Below are 14977 nucleotides of genomic sequence, written 5' to 3'. Positions count from 1 at the left end.
GTCCACCTACCATCACCATGATAAAACACCAGCAGGGCAAGGACGAGGCCCATAAGTGGCAATTAATTGGCTACTCAAGGGCTTCAATTGGCCCAAGAGTGGGAGGGAGGGCAGGCAGGTTCTCAACACCTATCCCACTGTTGTTAAAATCCCAGCGCAGATGGGTAGGTGGCTGGCACATGCTCTCCGCCAGGCCCCTGGATTTTCTGATCCCTGCCTGCCAATCCTTTTGCTTAGAGTTTGTAGTCAATTTCAATGGGTACATAGAAACATAGGAAATAGAAGCAGGGAGGCCATTCGGCCCTTCGAGCCTGCTCTGCCATTCATTATGATCATGGCTGATCATCAAGTTCAATACCCTGATCCTGCCTTCCCCCATATCCCATGATCCCTTTAGCCCCAAGAGTTATATCTAATTCCTTCTTGAAATTACACAATCCTTTGGCCTCAACTACTTTCTGTGGGAGCAAATTCCACCGATTCACCACTCTCCGGGTGAACAAATTTCTCCTCACCTCAGTCCTAAAAGGTTTACCCCTTATACTGAAACTATGACCCCTAGTCCTGGACTACTTCACCATCGAGCACATTCTTTCTGAATCTTCCCTGTCTAATCCTGTTAGAATTTTGTAAGTTTGAATGAGATCCCGTCTTACGCTTCTGAACTCCAATGAATATAACCCTAACCGACTTAGTCTCTCCTCATATGACAGTCCCGCCATCCCAGGAATCAGCCTGGTAAACCTTCGCTGCGGTCCCTCCATACCAAGAACATCCTTCCTCAGACAAGGACACAAAAACTGCACACAATACACCAGGCATGGCTTCACCAACACTCTATACAAATGCAATTGTAAAACATCTCTATTCCTATACTCAAATCCTCTCGCTACGAAGGCCAACATACCATTTGCCTTCTTTAATGCCTGCTGTACCTGAGTGCTTACTTTCAGCAACTGATACACAAGGACACCAAGGTATCGCTGAGTATCCACCTCTCTCAATTCACATCCATTCAAATAATAATCTGCCTTAATATTTTTGTTACCAAAGCAGATAACCTCACATTTATCCACATTATATTGTGTCTGGCTGTCCAAATCATGCTGAAGCATCTCTGTATCCGTCTCACAGATCCCGTCCCACCCAACTTTGTATCCTCTTCAAATTTGGAGATAATACATTTAGTTCCTTCGTCCTAATCATTAATATATAATATGAGCAGTTGGGGTCCTAGCACAGATACCCGCGGTATCCCACTAGTCACTGTCTGCCTATTGGAAAAAGACCCATTTGTTCTAATTCTTTGCTTCTTGTCGGCTAACCAGCTTTCCAACCACCTCAAGACAGCACCCAAAATTCCATGCGCTTTAACTTTTACGTAATAATCTGCCATGTCAGTCCTTGTCGAAAGCCTTCTGAAAGTCTAAATAAACCACATCCACTGGGTTCTTCCTGGTCAACCCAACTAGTTACATCTTCAAAGAATTCCGGTAGATTTGTCAAGCATGATATCCCTTTCGTAAATCCATGCTGACTTTGTCTGATTATCCCACTGCTTTCCAAAAGCTGTGCTATGAAATCCTTGAGAATGGACTGTAGCAACTTCCCTACTATCGACGTTAGGCTCACTGGTCAATAGTTCCCTGTTTTCTCTCTACCTTCCTTTTTGAATAGTGGGGTTGTATTAGCTACCTTCCAATGTGTAAGATCCATTCCAGAGTCCAAAGAGTTTTGGAAAATGACCACCAATGGATCTACTATTTCGAGGGCCACTTCCTTAAGTACTCTGGGATGAAGATTATCAGTCCCTGGAGATTTAGCCACCTTCGGTCCCATTAATTTCCCCAAAACCATTTCTCTACTAATACTGATTTCCTTCAGTTCCTCACTAAAACTTGTGTTTCTCAGGACTTTTGGTAAATTATTCATGTCTTCCTTTGTGAAGACAGAAGCAAAGTATGAATTTAGTCCCTCAGCCATTTATTTCTTCCCTGTTATCAATTCCCCTATTTATGGGTGGCACGGCAGTGCAGTGGTTAGCACTGCTGCCTCATGGTGTTGAGGATCTAGGTTCAATCCAGGCCCTGAGTCAACCCAAAACGATGTGCAGGCTAGGTGGATTAGCCACGCTAAATTGCCCCTTAATTGGAAAAAAAAGAATTGGGTACTCTAAATTTATTTTAAGAAATGAATTGCCCTGTTTCTGGATGCAAGGGGCCTACGTTCATTTTTGCCAATCTTTTTCTCTTTACATACCTATAGAAATGTTTACAGTCAGATTTTATGTTTCCCGCTATCTTACTTATTTCCCCCTTCTTGATCGATCCCTTGTTCCACCTTTGCTGAATTTTAAACTGTTCCCAATCCTGAGGTCTATTGCTTTCTCTTGCTAATTTGTACGCTTCTTCTTTGAATCTAATACCATCTCTAATTTTGCTTGTAAGCCATGGTTTGGCCACAGTTCCCTTTCCACTCTTGCGCCAAATAGGCATAAACAACGTTGGAGTTCACCTATTTGTTACTTGAATGCCTGCCATTGCCTTTCCACTGACCTTCCTTTCAGTAATGTTTCCTAGTCCATCATAGCCAGCTCATGTCTCATACCATAGTAATTACTTTTAATGAGATTTTGGACCCTGTTCTCCAAAATAACTGCCTCACTATCCAGCTTGATAAAGAATTCGATCATATTATGGTCACTCACCCCCAAGGGTTCTCTCACAACTAGAATGCCATCTAATTCTTTCTCACTGCACAACACCCAGTCCAAATTGGCCTGTTTCCTTGTTAGTTCCTCAATGTATTGGTCCAGAATACCATCCCGTATACACTCCAGAGATTCCTCTTCTATTGTACTGCACCCAATCCATATACAGATTAAGTCACCCATAATCATAGATGTTCCTTTATCACATTCACCTCTGATTTCCTGTCTAATGCTATTCTCAACGTTACTACTACAGTTTGGTGGTCTGTGCATCACCCCCACAAATGTTTTTTGTCCCTTGGTGTTTCTAAACTCAACCCATACAGATTCCATATCACCTGAGCTAATATCTTTCAATATTGTATCAATATATTCTTTAATCAACAATGCTTACGGATACTTACGGCAATTCTTCCGAATGTACGATACAAATTCACAGTTCTGAGAAAAAAGTAGGAAAGTATGGTTTATAAACAAACATTAAATAGTGCATTAACTGTAAACATATTTTATACATGTATAAGGTGACCTACTGTCATAGAGGTAATGCCACGAGGTCCTTTAGGGCCCTAGAATGAGGAGATACAAACCATTTGGTTAAACACGATTTAAAAACACTAGCTCATCACCTGTGAGTTCCAAGTTTTTTCCCCCCAAAATTAAACTTTTTATAATATTTCACATTTATAAAGACGAACAAATGCATACGCCAAGTACAAGTACAGTGAGCATCAGCTACCCTGAGCGCAATCCTCCTCATTCACATTGAAATCATCTCACTAATGGAGACGTGTTTCTCAGCAAAGGTTTGAAGGAAAAGAACTGGGAGCCGGAGGCTAAAATCAGAACAATGGGAATACACTTTGGTGGGTTTTTCAATTGGATGAGACGGCAGGTCTGCAGTTTTCCTTTCTCATTGATATCCAATGACCCATGCTATGGATGGTATCAATGTTGGATCATAATCGCTGGTTATACCAAGGATGAAATAAGATCGGACATGGTCAGGGCTGCGCGCAAAGAGTAAGAGGAGGTCTGATTCAATAGATATTTCAAAGAGGTGACACAGCCTCAATGGGCTGAAAAGGCCACGTTCTGTGTTCCATGATGCTATGCTTTTGGGTATTTATGAGCACCAGATGGTTGTTAATGATACAATGTTTCTCTTTGGGCTGAGTCACATATATGAGGTGGGCTGACGAATTTGCCCCCCTCATCAGTGATGCCACACAGAAGGGTTCAAGTTGGTGCGCATGAAACGGTAATATTTAAGGCTTTAGTTTAGGGACTGAACTTCATGAATGTCATGGTGTGCTGGGATAATTTGACAATCGAGGGTTCATTTTGATTGATTTCCCTTTTGGCATTGGAGATTGTGGTTGGGGGTATAAATGTTGGCCAATCCCCTCTCATCGGTTTTGTGCCGAGCAATCAAAGTTAAATGTGTTGGAGGGGTGGCACGGTGGCGCAGTGGTTATCACTACTGCCTCACGGCGCCAAGGACTCGGGTTCGATCTGTGTGGAGTTTGCAAATCCTCCCCTTGTCTGCGTGGGTTTCACTGCCACAACCCAAATGATGTGCAGGGTAGGTGGATTGGCAAGGCTAAATTGCCCCTGAGGAGTGTTGGAAAACATGGAGGCAGATCCTTGATGAAAACAGCTCATGAGAAGCATTGATTGAAAGAAGATTTTAAATCGTGTTTTTTTGAGAGTGGAATTTGAAAACAATCATGTGACAATCATGTTGGGGGAATTTGAGGAAAAATCCACAGGTGAGCGATTGAGTGGCATCTGCCACTGGATTTCAGAGTGGGGTGATATCCTTGAAATTGGTGTACATTTTTGAAGATAAGTGGGATAGAAGGAGTTTTGTGTTATAGCCAAATTTGCCATGCATAATAAGAACATAAGAACTAGGAGCAGGAGTAGGCCACCTGGCCCCTCGAGCCTGCTCCGCCATTCAATGAGATCATGGCTGATCTTTTGTGGACTCAGCTCCACTTTTCGGCCCGAACACCACAACCCTTAATCCCTTTATTCTTCAAAAAACTATCTATCTTTATCTTAAAAACATTTAATGAAGGAGCCTCTACTGCTTCACTGGGCAAGGAATTCCATGGATTCACAACCCTTTGGGTGAAGAAGTTCCTCCTAAACACAGTCGTAATTCTACTTCCCCTTATTTTGAGGCTATGCCCCCTAGTTCTGCTTTCACCCGCCAGTGGAAACAACCTGCCCGCATCTATCCTATCTATTCCCTTCATAATCTTATATGTTTCTATAAGATCCCCCCTCATCCTTCTAAATTCCAACGAGTACAGTCCCAGTCTACTCAACCTCTCCTCGTAATCCAACCCCTTCAGCTCTGGGATTAACCTAGTGAATCTCCTCTGCACACCCTCCAGTGCCAGATCGTCCTTTCTCAAGTAAGGAGACCAAAACTGAACACAATGCTCCAGGTGCGGCCTCACTAACACCTTATACAATTGCAGCATAACCTCCCTAATCTTAAACTCCATCCCTCTAGCAATGATTGTCTTGTTGTTGTTAGAAGCTAATTGGCAGTCTTGTGACTCTGTTCCTCCACGTTTTCTAAAAAAAAGTACAAAGATACGGTCTTCTGAGGCAGGGTTCCATTCCTGGGACCCTCCCGTCCAGTAGTAACACCAACTGAGATCATAACAATTGGCATTGTTGAGGAGCATAAGTGAAGATCAGTGTCTGACCATTGGCATTCATCACTGCAGCATCAACAAGCTGTGTCACCACATAACCCACTTTGGTTTAATTTATATCCAATTAGGTGTGTAGTTGCACAAGCTTTCTATTTTGCAGCTCGTGACAGCCTTGCAATGGGAGCAGGACAAGTCAGCAGTTTTGCCGTAAATGATCCTTTGGCATCAATCAATGCAGATGTTCCTTAATTTTTCAAAGCGCATGTGCGTAGAGGAAAAAATAAACCACTCAACGTTTCTGCCCAACTTACACTGCTTCCAGGATGTCCAAAATCACCTCGAAACCCCGGCTCACCAGAAAGTCCAGCATCACCCTGAAAAAGAGCAAAGGTATCAAATTATTTCAATTTGAGGCTCACTAGATCTCCTCGTCAATCGTTTAATGATTAATAACCATGCTTCACGTTATAAGAGTTTATTTTATAAAAGTGTTTTTATTGGTACTTTCCAGTTTTTACAGAGTAACGGCTCAAATGTGTCTGATATTTACAAATAAAGTTATTTCTTATTTACACAGTTTTTTTACAAGTGGTTACCCCTGTCTGCCCCCCCTCTCTCTTGGGCACGGCCCCACCCTCACCCCCACAACCTTGGACATCGCCTCAAAGAAGGCTGTCCAGAACCCTCCAGGTCTGGGCCAGGCCCAGAACATGTGGGTGTGGTTGGCCAGGCATTTTTGTCTGACTTTGTCCAGTGGTAGTGTTATGGGCCAGGGTTTAGAAACCTCCAAAGTATATCATGGAGTTCACCTGACCCACAACTGTTTATTGATTTGGGTTACAATGAGCACAAGAGCCTGCCTTTCAGGTGTTATTCAACACAGTGCTTAGGCGCTTTTAATCACAAAAACAAGCTTGATTCTACGAACTTAGTTAACATTTGTATAAACACACACAGTAAGAATTATCAACTACAAACATAAAGACCCTACACAGCTACAGTAATCTATGTATAACCCTGAATAAATTCCCCCTTTAACTGATCCAATTTAATAACAAGATCCCATAAACCAAAAACCCCTTTTTACCAAAACAGTAGGTAACTATAATCATTGGGTTTCTTCCTTGGAATAACTCTTTAAAATTAAAACTAGAGAGAGAGGCCAAGATACTTCTGTCTGAGTACAGCAGCCAAATGTGAAAATGAAAGTAAAAACTCAGAGCCACAAACCAGCTCCAAACCAAAGCAAAAGTAAAACCAACTCCCAGAGCCACAGCCCAGCTCCACCCCCACAATGACATCATTGAAGCCATGTGATAAGACAAATCATTTCTTAAAGGGGCACTCTCATGACAGTAGTCTTGCCCTATCCAGTATCCATCCGTAGATGTTCCTGCAGTTTCTCTCCTCCTTACCGTCCATGTTTATTAGTTCCTCCAGTAGTGTACCTCTTGGGGCCTTGGGGTACCTTGCTGTCTCCTTGCAGAGAAGCGTTTAATTTGGAGGTGTCGGAGTTCCTGTCCAATCGGCAGGTCCATGTCCTCCATCAGTTTGTCCAGAATCACGAGTCTGTCTCCAATGTAAAGGTCCCTAACCGCGAGCATCCACCCACCCCCCCCCGCCCCGTCCTGTCTCCATTTGTTAAATGTGGCATCAAGCATGGCTAGTGCGAATCTGTGATTGCTGCAGATGGGGGCCATGGGGGACATCCCGGTTAATCCAAAATACTGCCTCATTTGGTTCCATGTTTTCAGAGGGGCTACCACCACTGGGCAGAATGTGTACTTTGTTGGGGGCGATGGGAATGCTGCATGGCAAAGGCTCGGAGGATCGTTCCCTTGCAGGAGGACTCCTCCAGGCTTGCCCATTCTGTTTTTGGCTCTCGTATCCATCCCCTCACCCTCTCGGCTGTGGCTGCCCAGAGGTAATACTGTAGGTCCGGCAGGGCCAGACCGCCCATATTTTTCCTCCTTTGCAGTGTAGTCTTGGGGATTCTTGAGTTCCTGCACCCCCACCCTGCCCCCCTCTGCCACACACACATGCCATGATTATTTTGTCCACTTTGTGGAAATAGGCTTTTGGGATGAAGATCGCTGTGGATCTAAACAGGAAGAGGAACCTCGGCAGTACACTCATCTTGATCTGCACCCTCCCTGTCAGGGAAAGCGGGAGCGCATCCCACCTCCATAGGTCCTTTTTAACTTCCTCTGCCTCGCTGGTCAGATTCCACTTGTGGATCTGTGTCCAGTCATGGCCTATCTAAATCCCCAGGTAGTGGAGCTCGTTTGAATGGTGGTCCTTCCAATTCTGTCCCTCCCCTGTTCGGGTTCACCAGGAATGCCTCGCTCTTGCCCAGGTTGAGTCTGTAGCCTGAAAAGGCTCCGAACTCTTCCAGCAATTGCTTGATTACTTTAAGGCCATTCTGTGGGTCAGAGAGGTAGAGGAGCAGGTCACCCGCATAGAGCAACACTCTGTGCTCTCTGCCCCTCTTTGGATGCCCTTCCAGCTTTTCGCGTCTCGCAGGGCGATTGCCAGGGGTTCAATTGCCAGGGCGAACAGAAGCGGGGATTGTGGGCATCCCTGCCTTGTGCCCCTGTGTAGCTGGAAATATTCAGAGCTGGTAGTGTTGGTCCAAAAGCTCGCCTTGGGGGCGTTGTACAGGAGTTTCACCCACGAGGTGAACCCCTTCCCCAGCCCAAACTGCTCCAGTACCTCTATGAGATACTTCCATTCGACTCTGTCGAAGGCCTTTTTGATGTCCAGGGAGACAATCACCTCTGGTGTTCTCTCTCCGGAGGGGGTCACTATTACACTCAGCAGCTGTCTGATGTTCGCAGTTAGCTGTCTACCCTTGACAAAACCCGTCTGGTCCTCTGTGACCACCTCGGGTATGCAGTTCTCCAATCTCTTGGCCAGGACTTTTGCGAGTATCTTCGCATCTACATTGAGTAGCGAAAGGGGTCTGTATGATCTGCATTCCGTTGGGCCCTTGTCTATTTTGGGTATCAGTGATATCATGGCCTGTGTTAGCATAGGAGGCAGGGTGCCCCTCGCTAGCAAGTCTGCGAACATGTCCCGTAGGGACTTATGGAAGTCCGTCGGGAACCCGTCGGGTCCCGGTGCCTTCCCTGCTTGAACGGAGTCGATGCTTTCCATGATCTCTCCCAGTCCTATCAGTGCTTCGAATTCCCCTATCTATCGTCCCCCATGACTGGCATGTCCAGTCCATCGAGGAACCGTTTCATCCCGCCGACCCTGTCGGAGGGTTCGGAGGTGTACAGCCCTCGGTAAAATGTCTTGAACGGTTGGTTGACCTTTTTGCTCAGTTACCAGTCTGGCTCTGCTGTTCCTCACCTGCGCTATCTCTCTCGTGGCTGCCTGCTTTCTCAGCTGATGACCCAGTAGGCAGCCAGTCTTTTCTTCGTGTTCGGAGAAGGTTCCCCGTGTCTGGCGGAGTTGGTGCACTGCTTTCCTGATTAAAGCCCATCTGTAGCTTTTTCTTCTCTGTCAGAAGCTCTAAGGTCAGGGCCTCGGAGTATTTTCTATCGACCTCCAGAATGGAGTCAATCAGTTGTTGCTTGGCCACCCTCTCTATGAGCCTTGTAGGCTATAATCTCTCCCCTAATCACCGCCTTCAGTGCCTCCCAGAACGTGGAAGGTGCGACTTCCCCGTTCCAGTTATTTGTAATATACTCGCCTATGGCTCGTGATATTTTTTGGCAGAGGACCTTATCGGACAGTAGGTCGTGTCCAACCTCCACATGGGGTGTTGGGCACTTCCTGTCTCAACCTCACATCCATGTAGTATGGAGCATGGTCGGAGATAACTATCGTGGAATATTCCACTCTTACTATTCCTGGAAGCACCTCTTTCCCCACTGCAAAGAAGACTATTCTTGAATATGCGTTGTGGACCGGCGAAAAGAAGGAGAATTCCTTCTCACCAAGGTGTAGGAACTGCCATGGGTCCATTGCCCCCGTCTTCTCCATGAATGTTCCCAGTTCCCTGACCAAGTCCGTCCTTTTCCCTGATCTGGGGTTCGATCGGTCTGTCAGTGGGTCCTGTACACAGTTGAATTTGCCTCCCATGATCAGTTGGGACATATCAGCCATGGGGCTGGATTTTCCGATTTTGAGACTATGTCTAGAGGAAATGTCTAGTTTTATGTGGAAAAAGACGGCTTGGCCCCTGCACCGATGCTCCGCTCCGAAGTTCCCGACATAAATGGCCAGAGAAATGCCGGATCCGTGGCTGCAGCGGTCACACCATACAACATGGCGCCAGCTGCGTGCGGACCCAGCCGGCCAAATAGTGTCCCCCTTACCACCCCAGACCAACCCTCACCAGTTCCCCCAGCCCCCGCCGAAGCCCTCCCCTGCCAGCAGCACGACCCCCCACCCCCCGATGGTGGAGGCGCTGAACACAGTCCGCAGCCGCTACGACTGGTTTCGAAAACTCAGACCACACACGACCCGCTTGGTCATTAACTTGGCCCACTGGGGGCAATGCATTGGGGGATGGCCTAAAAGCGACGCGCTGACGTCATTGCAACAGTGTGTGGCACACTCCTAGATGACGCCGATTTGGAGGGGGCGGAGCATCGAAACAATTGTGCCGACCCCGATTTGCTCGCAAAGGGGGATTCTCTGCCCGATTGCCAGATACGATTTTGGCGTCGAGCGATGGGGAATCCCGCCCAGGGTCTCTTTATATGAAATCTGTGTCATCTCAGTTGGGCACGTACACATTTAACAGGACTACGTCTAGGGCACCGCTGACCATGAAGTACCGTCCCTCTTGATCCGTAACCGTCATCGTTGCCTGAATCAAGTCCACTTGCTAATCAGTATGGCTACTCCCCTAGCTCTCGTCCCGTTACACGAGTGATACACCTGTCCCAGCCAGCCCTTTCTTACACGCAGTCGGTCCATCTCCCTCAGGTGTGTTTCCTACAGGAAGACTATGTTGGCCTTCAGGCCTCTCAGTTGGGTGAAGACTCTGGATCTTTTTACCGGGCTGCTAAGAGTCCCCTGACATTCCAGATGATAATCCTGGTGGGGGGGTTTCTGCCCCCCCCTCCCGCTCCTGCGGGATCAACCATGCTTACCGGGTGGACGTGGCTCTGCACGCCTCACTTTGTTAGGGGGCTTCCAAAATGGCCACGGTCACTGATCTCGCAGGGCAGGGGCAGCACAGTAGCATAGTGGTTAGCACAATTGCTTCACAGCTCCAGGGTCCCAGGTTCGATTCCCAGCTTGGGTCACTGTCTGTGCGGAGTCTGCACGTTCTCGCTGTGTGGGCGTGGGTTTCCTCCGGGTGCTCCGGTTTCCTCCCACAGTCCAAAGATGTGCAGGTTAGGTGGATTGGCCATGCTAAATTGCCCTTCGTGTCCAAAATTGCCCTTAGTGTTGGGTGGGTTACTAGGTTATGGGGATAGGGTGGAGATGTGGGCCTGGGTAGGGTGCTCTTTCCAAGAGCTGGTGCAGACTTGATGGGCTGAATGGTCTCCTTCTGTACTATAAATTCTATGATCTCACCATGAGGTCTGGCCCTTGCGTTCCAGGGTTCCCCTTTGTCCAGGGGGGTACCCAACATGGCCGCCAACTGTGTGTATGCCACATAGGTGCTGATGTCCCTTTGCCCAGGGAGCCGCCAAAGTGGCTGCTTGCGGTGCCATCTTGTTTCCTCAGCCAGCTCCTCACCCGCCGAATCCCGTGCGAAAATCAACTCATTCTCCCTATACTATTTCTTTTGTCCTATTCCCCCCCGTCCCCCTTCCTGCATCGTCCGCGCACCCACCCCCCCCCAACCAGGAGCTCCAAGAGGTGCGTTGCGGTCCTCTTGCTTTCTGTCTTCCCGTGTTAGTGTGGTGGCCTTCCTCCCTGGGCTAGTCTAGCCCTTACCTTATGTCTGCTGACTGCCCGTTTTTACTGTCTAAACACTCACCTGCCTTCCCCTGTACTCACTTCCTTCTGTGACCCAGTCTTCCCCATAGTACCAGAGGGAGGCAGCACAGTCTCGCCCAACATGCTCACAGTCCAATGAGCCTTTGATTTTCCCTCTCACAGTCTTTCGCTGCACAATGCTCACTGCTGCCTTGCCTGTCCCTTGTCCATGCCGCTGTTTTTACCAATTCATTCGCTTCCTCCGGGGCGTTAAAGTCATGTTCTTTTTCCTGGCCGGGAACACCATACCGGAATGTATCGTGTTCTTGCACAGGGCCGATTTTGCCTAGTTGAACACGGTCCTTCGTTTTGCTAGATCTGCCCTAATGTCCTAATAGATACGGATTTTATGTCCTTCCCAGGTGCTCGCTTTTGTCTGACGTGCTCAACGCAGGATCCTCTCACGGTCAATGTATCGGTGGAGCTTTGCCATGATCACCCTCGACTGCTCCCTGGCTTTGGGTTTCAGCCTGAGCGACCTGTGCGCTCTGTCGAGCTCGAGGGGGTTGGGGAAGTTGTTTCTCCCGACTAACTCGCCCAGCATTTGAGCAACGTAGCCTGTCGGATCCCTGCTCTCGGTGCCTTCCGGCAGGCCCATGATCCGAATGTTCTGTAGTTGGGACCTGTTTTCTTGGTCCTCGACTTTCCCCCTTAAGTCCCTCTGGGCCGCCACCAACCTTTTCTCTTCGGCTTCCAGCGTGACGATTCTGTCGCTCTGGTCCATCGAAGGCATCTCCAGGTTGAATATGGTCTTCTCCTGAGTCTCCACTTTCTTCCCCAGCCCATTGGTTGCCTTTTACATGGTGACCATCGCCTCTGCCACCTTGACCGCCACCTTGATTTCTGTCCTGATCGCCTCTTTCATGGCGGTCAGCTCCTTCATGAGGAAGTTCTTCCATCCGTCTCCAGGTGGTGGTGGTGGTGGTGGGTGGGGGGGGGGGGGGGGGCGAGGCTGATGCTTGGGCCGTTGGTCTACCTCTCTCCTGGGCAGCCAGGGCTCCTTCGCCTCCTGGGTGCGCTGCCTCGCCAGCCTGCTGCTCATGGCATTTTCCGCCACTTCTGCTGTCTTTTCGGCCCCTCGAGCTCCGCTTGCCGGCAAAACCTCGTGGTTATTTTCTTCTTGTTGTTGAGGTAGCTTGGTCTTTGAAGTTTGGGCCAAATTCGACTAAAAGTGCCCTTTTTGGTTCTGGTTTGGAGGAGAGCTACCTCATGTTTCGCTCAGCACATCACCGTCACTGGAAGTCCTCTTACTTTTATATTGTTACTATAATCATGGTTCAAGCCTCAATTAGTGAATTTGTTGAAGGTTAGGAATGCACCTTTTAACCTCTTCATCCTTTTGTATTCTCTTCATTTTTGTCTTTTCGTAACATTAACCTGGCGGTCAATCTGGTTTTGCACAACCTTAATGTAAAACCAGACATTGTCATTGATTAACCAGAAATAATATTGTCTATTTTTCTGGGGACAGCAAAGAACTGACTACATATCGCATCTTCTGTTCAAAGAAAACTCAAGGTAGTTTGAACAATTAAATGGTCAAATGAAACTTTTACCCTCTGTCCTCTTGCTCCTTTGGACCCTTCTTTGCCATGTTGACCAGGTTTCCCAGGTTCTCCCTGTAAAGAAAATGAAAATAGAATGAAGAGCAGGATATTTCTTATGAAACAAGATGGAAAAGTAGGACTGCTTTCAAACATCACTGATACCTGAAGGCCAGGGTTTCCAATGACTCCTTGTCCTCCCTGAAAGATTAAAAGCAATACAGTGTCAAAAATAATTTGTCAAGGTTTTGCTTCCAGTGTCATTTAACAGGTGACAATAAAAAATAAGTTAGATACCCTTGTTTTTGAATTGCGTACAAAAGCCTTAAGAAACAAAAAGGTTTAGGATAAAATATTAATGGCTAGCAATATTGTATTTCAAAAGCTGGCAAAACTCCTGAATTCATTTCCAATGGATTGTTATTTGTGATATCTGGCATTGTCATGTGAGAGTACCTTTAAGAAATGGGTGTTTATAAATGGGTGTTTAAGAAATATACCTTTAAGAAATGGGTCTTATCAGTGATGTCAGAGTGTGGGTGGAGCTGGGCTGTCTGTCAGCTTTTTACTTTCGTTTTAGGCTTTTTGCTGCAGGGTGTGTTTTAGTTTCGTTTTCAGTGTTGGAGCTGAAGCCAGACCAAGCATGTGTACTCTGCCATCAAAAGACTATTTCTTGATCATTTGGTAAATTCAGAATTATAAATGTTCTCAGTAGTGAATGTAAACCTAATGTGCTTCTATTTAAAGTTTTTTTTTAATGTCTCCAGGATGTTAAAAGGACAGCTTATGGATTACTTAGTGTTGTATTCTTTGGGGGTTGTATTTGAATTAATGGTTGCGAAGATGTTCACTGTATGTTTTAAAAAGATTAACTTGAGTTCATAGAATAAACATTGTTTTGCTTTAAAAAATACTTTTCCATTTCTGCTGTCCCACACCTGTAGAGTGGGCCATGTGCTCCCCATACCACAATCTATTAAAAGCTGTGGATCAGGTGAACTCCATGAGACACTTTGGGGTTCTCTAAACCCTGGCCCATAACAGCACACAGTCAAATAATTCAAGTTAATCTTTGGAGTTAATAATGTGGTGTTCTTTGTGTTGCTTATTTAGAATGTTTTGCGTAGTGATCCACAAAGACCACAGTTAGCTTTTATTTAAACAAAGCTATGATTTTATTTAAACTACTAAACTGGGTTTTGACATTTAGTCCTTTTAGAATACAGAATTGATCAATAACATCTAACTACACTCACCTACTGCTAATCTCATTCACTGGTATAATTAATCTAACCTTCTCACACTAACTGTTCTTATGACCTCGCTCCAGCTGTCTCCTGCTTACTCTTCCCCGGAGGTCTAGCATCACTACTTTATATCGTACTCTCTGCAGCTCCTTCTAGTGGCTATTCATGGTACTGCATTGACCCTTGTAATGCTGATACTTATGATAATACCATAAATAACTGGGTACAGTGTCTCAAAACCAGCAACACATTTTAGACCTTTCGGTTGGCTGGGTCAGGCCATGGGTAGTTCAGGCCCTCCTACATCTCAGCAGGCTGTAAGATTGAAATCGGGCTTGTTCACTCACCATGACCCTGTTCAGTAAAGTTGGATACATTTAATACACACTGAATATTTCATAAGGAGTTATGGAAAATTCTTAATCTTTCATATATTAATAGAACTGTCATCAGCTTCAAATGGTAAAAGTAAAATAAATATTTACGCACTGATTGGATGCTGAGGGAGTGCATGACTCTCACAGTTAATGTTGCTTGTAATAAGCACACACCGCCGGTCACATGCCCTTGCTTAATTTGCGCATTAGCTTAGTCATACCAGTAGGAAAAATAACTGTGTGGGGGGAAACGAGCAGATTGTGGCAACCCTGCACACGGGCAAAGGTCAATAAATGTCTCATGGGCTTCACTCAGAAACCTGATGGGCCGCACGTGGCCCACGGGCCACAGGTTTCTGACCACTGATCTACTCCCACTTCCGTAGCCATTGCCTGACAATGAAAGTTGCACTTCAGAATCCATGGAAAGTGAAGGAAGTATTCTACTATCACAATCTATCCATTTATGTCTGCAACA

At 46.4% G+C, this 14977-nt stretch overlaps 1 protein-coding gene across 1 annotated transcript in view; it reads right to left on the bottom strand.

Annotated features, from left to right (window-relative positions):
- LOC140425486 (collagen alpha-6(VI) chain-like) overlaps positions 1-14977 on the bottom strand; it is a 185276-nt gene that overhangs the window by 39993 nt on the left and 130306 nt on the right. The window contains exons 33-37 of the mRNA XM_072509804.1: positions 13041-13076; positions 12888-12950; positions 5697-5759; positions 3244-3279; positions 3115-3151 (exon numbers count right to left, since the gene is read on the bottom strand). Of these exons, the coding sequence (XP_072365905.1) occupies positions 3115-3151; positions 3244-3279; positions 5697-5759; positions 12888-12950; positions 13041-13076 (235 nt within the window). The remainder of the gene's footprint in view (positions 1-3114; positions 3152-3243; positions 3280-5696; positions 5760-12887; positions 12951-13040; positions 13077-14977) is intronic.

Source organism: Scyliorhinus torazame, chromosome 6 (assembly GCF_047496885.1).
Source record: "Scyliorhinus torazame isolate Kashiwa2021f chromosome 6, sScyTor2.1, whole genome shotgun sequence".
NCBI lineage: Eukaryota > Metazoa > Chordata > Chondrichthyes > Carcharhiniformes > Scyliorhinidae > Scyliorhinus > Scyliorhinus torazame.
The sequence above is the reverse complement of the archived record's forward strand: the minus strand, read 5'-3'. Positions and strand labels throughout refer to the sequence as shown.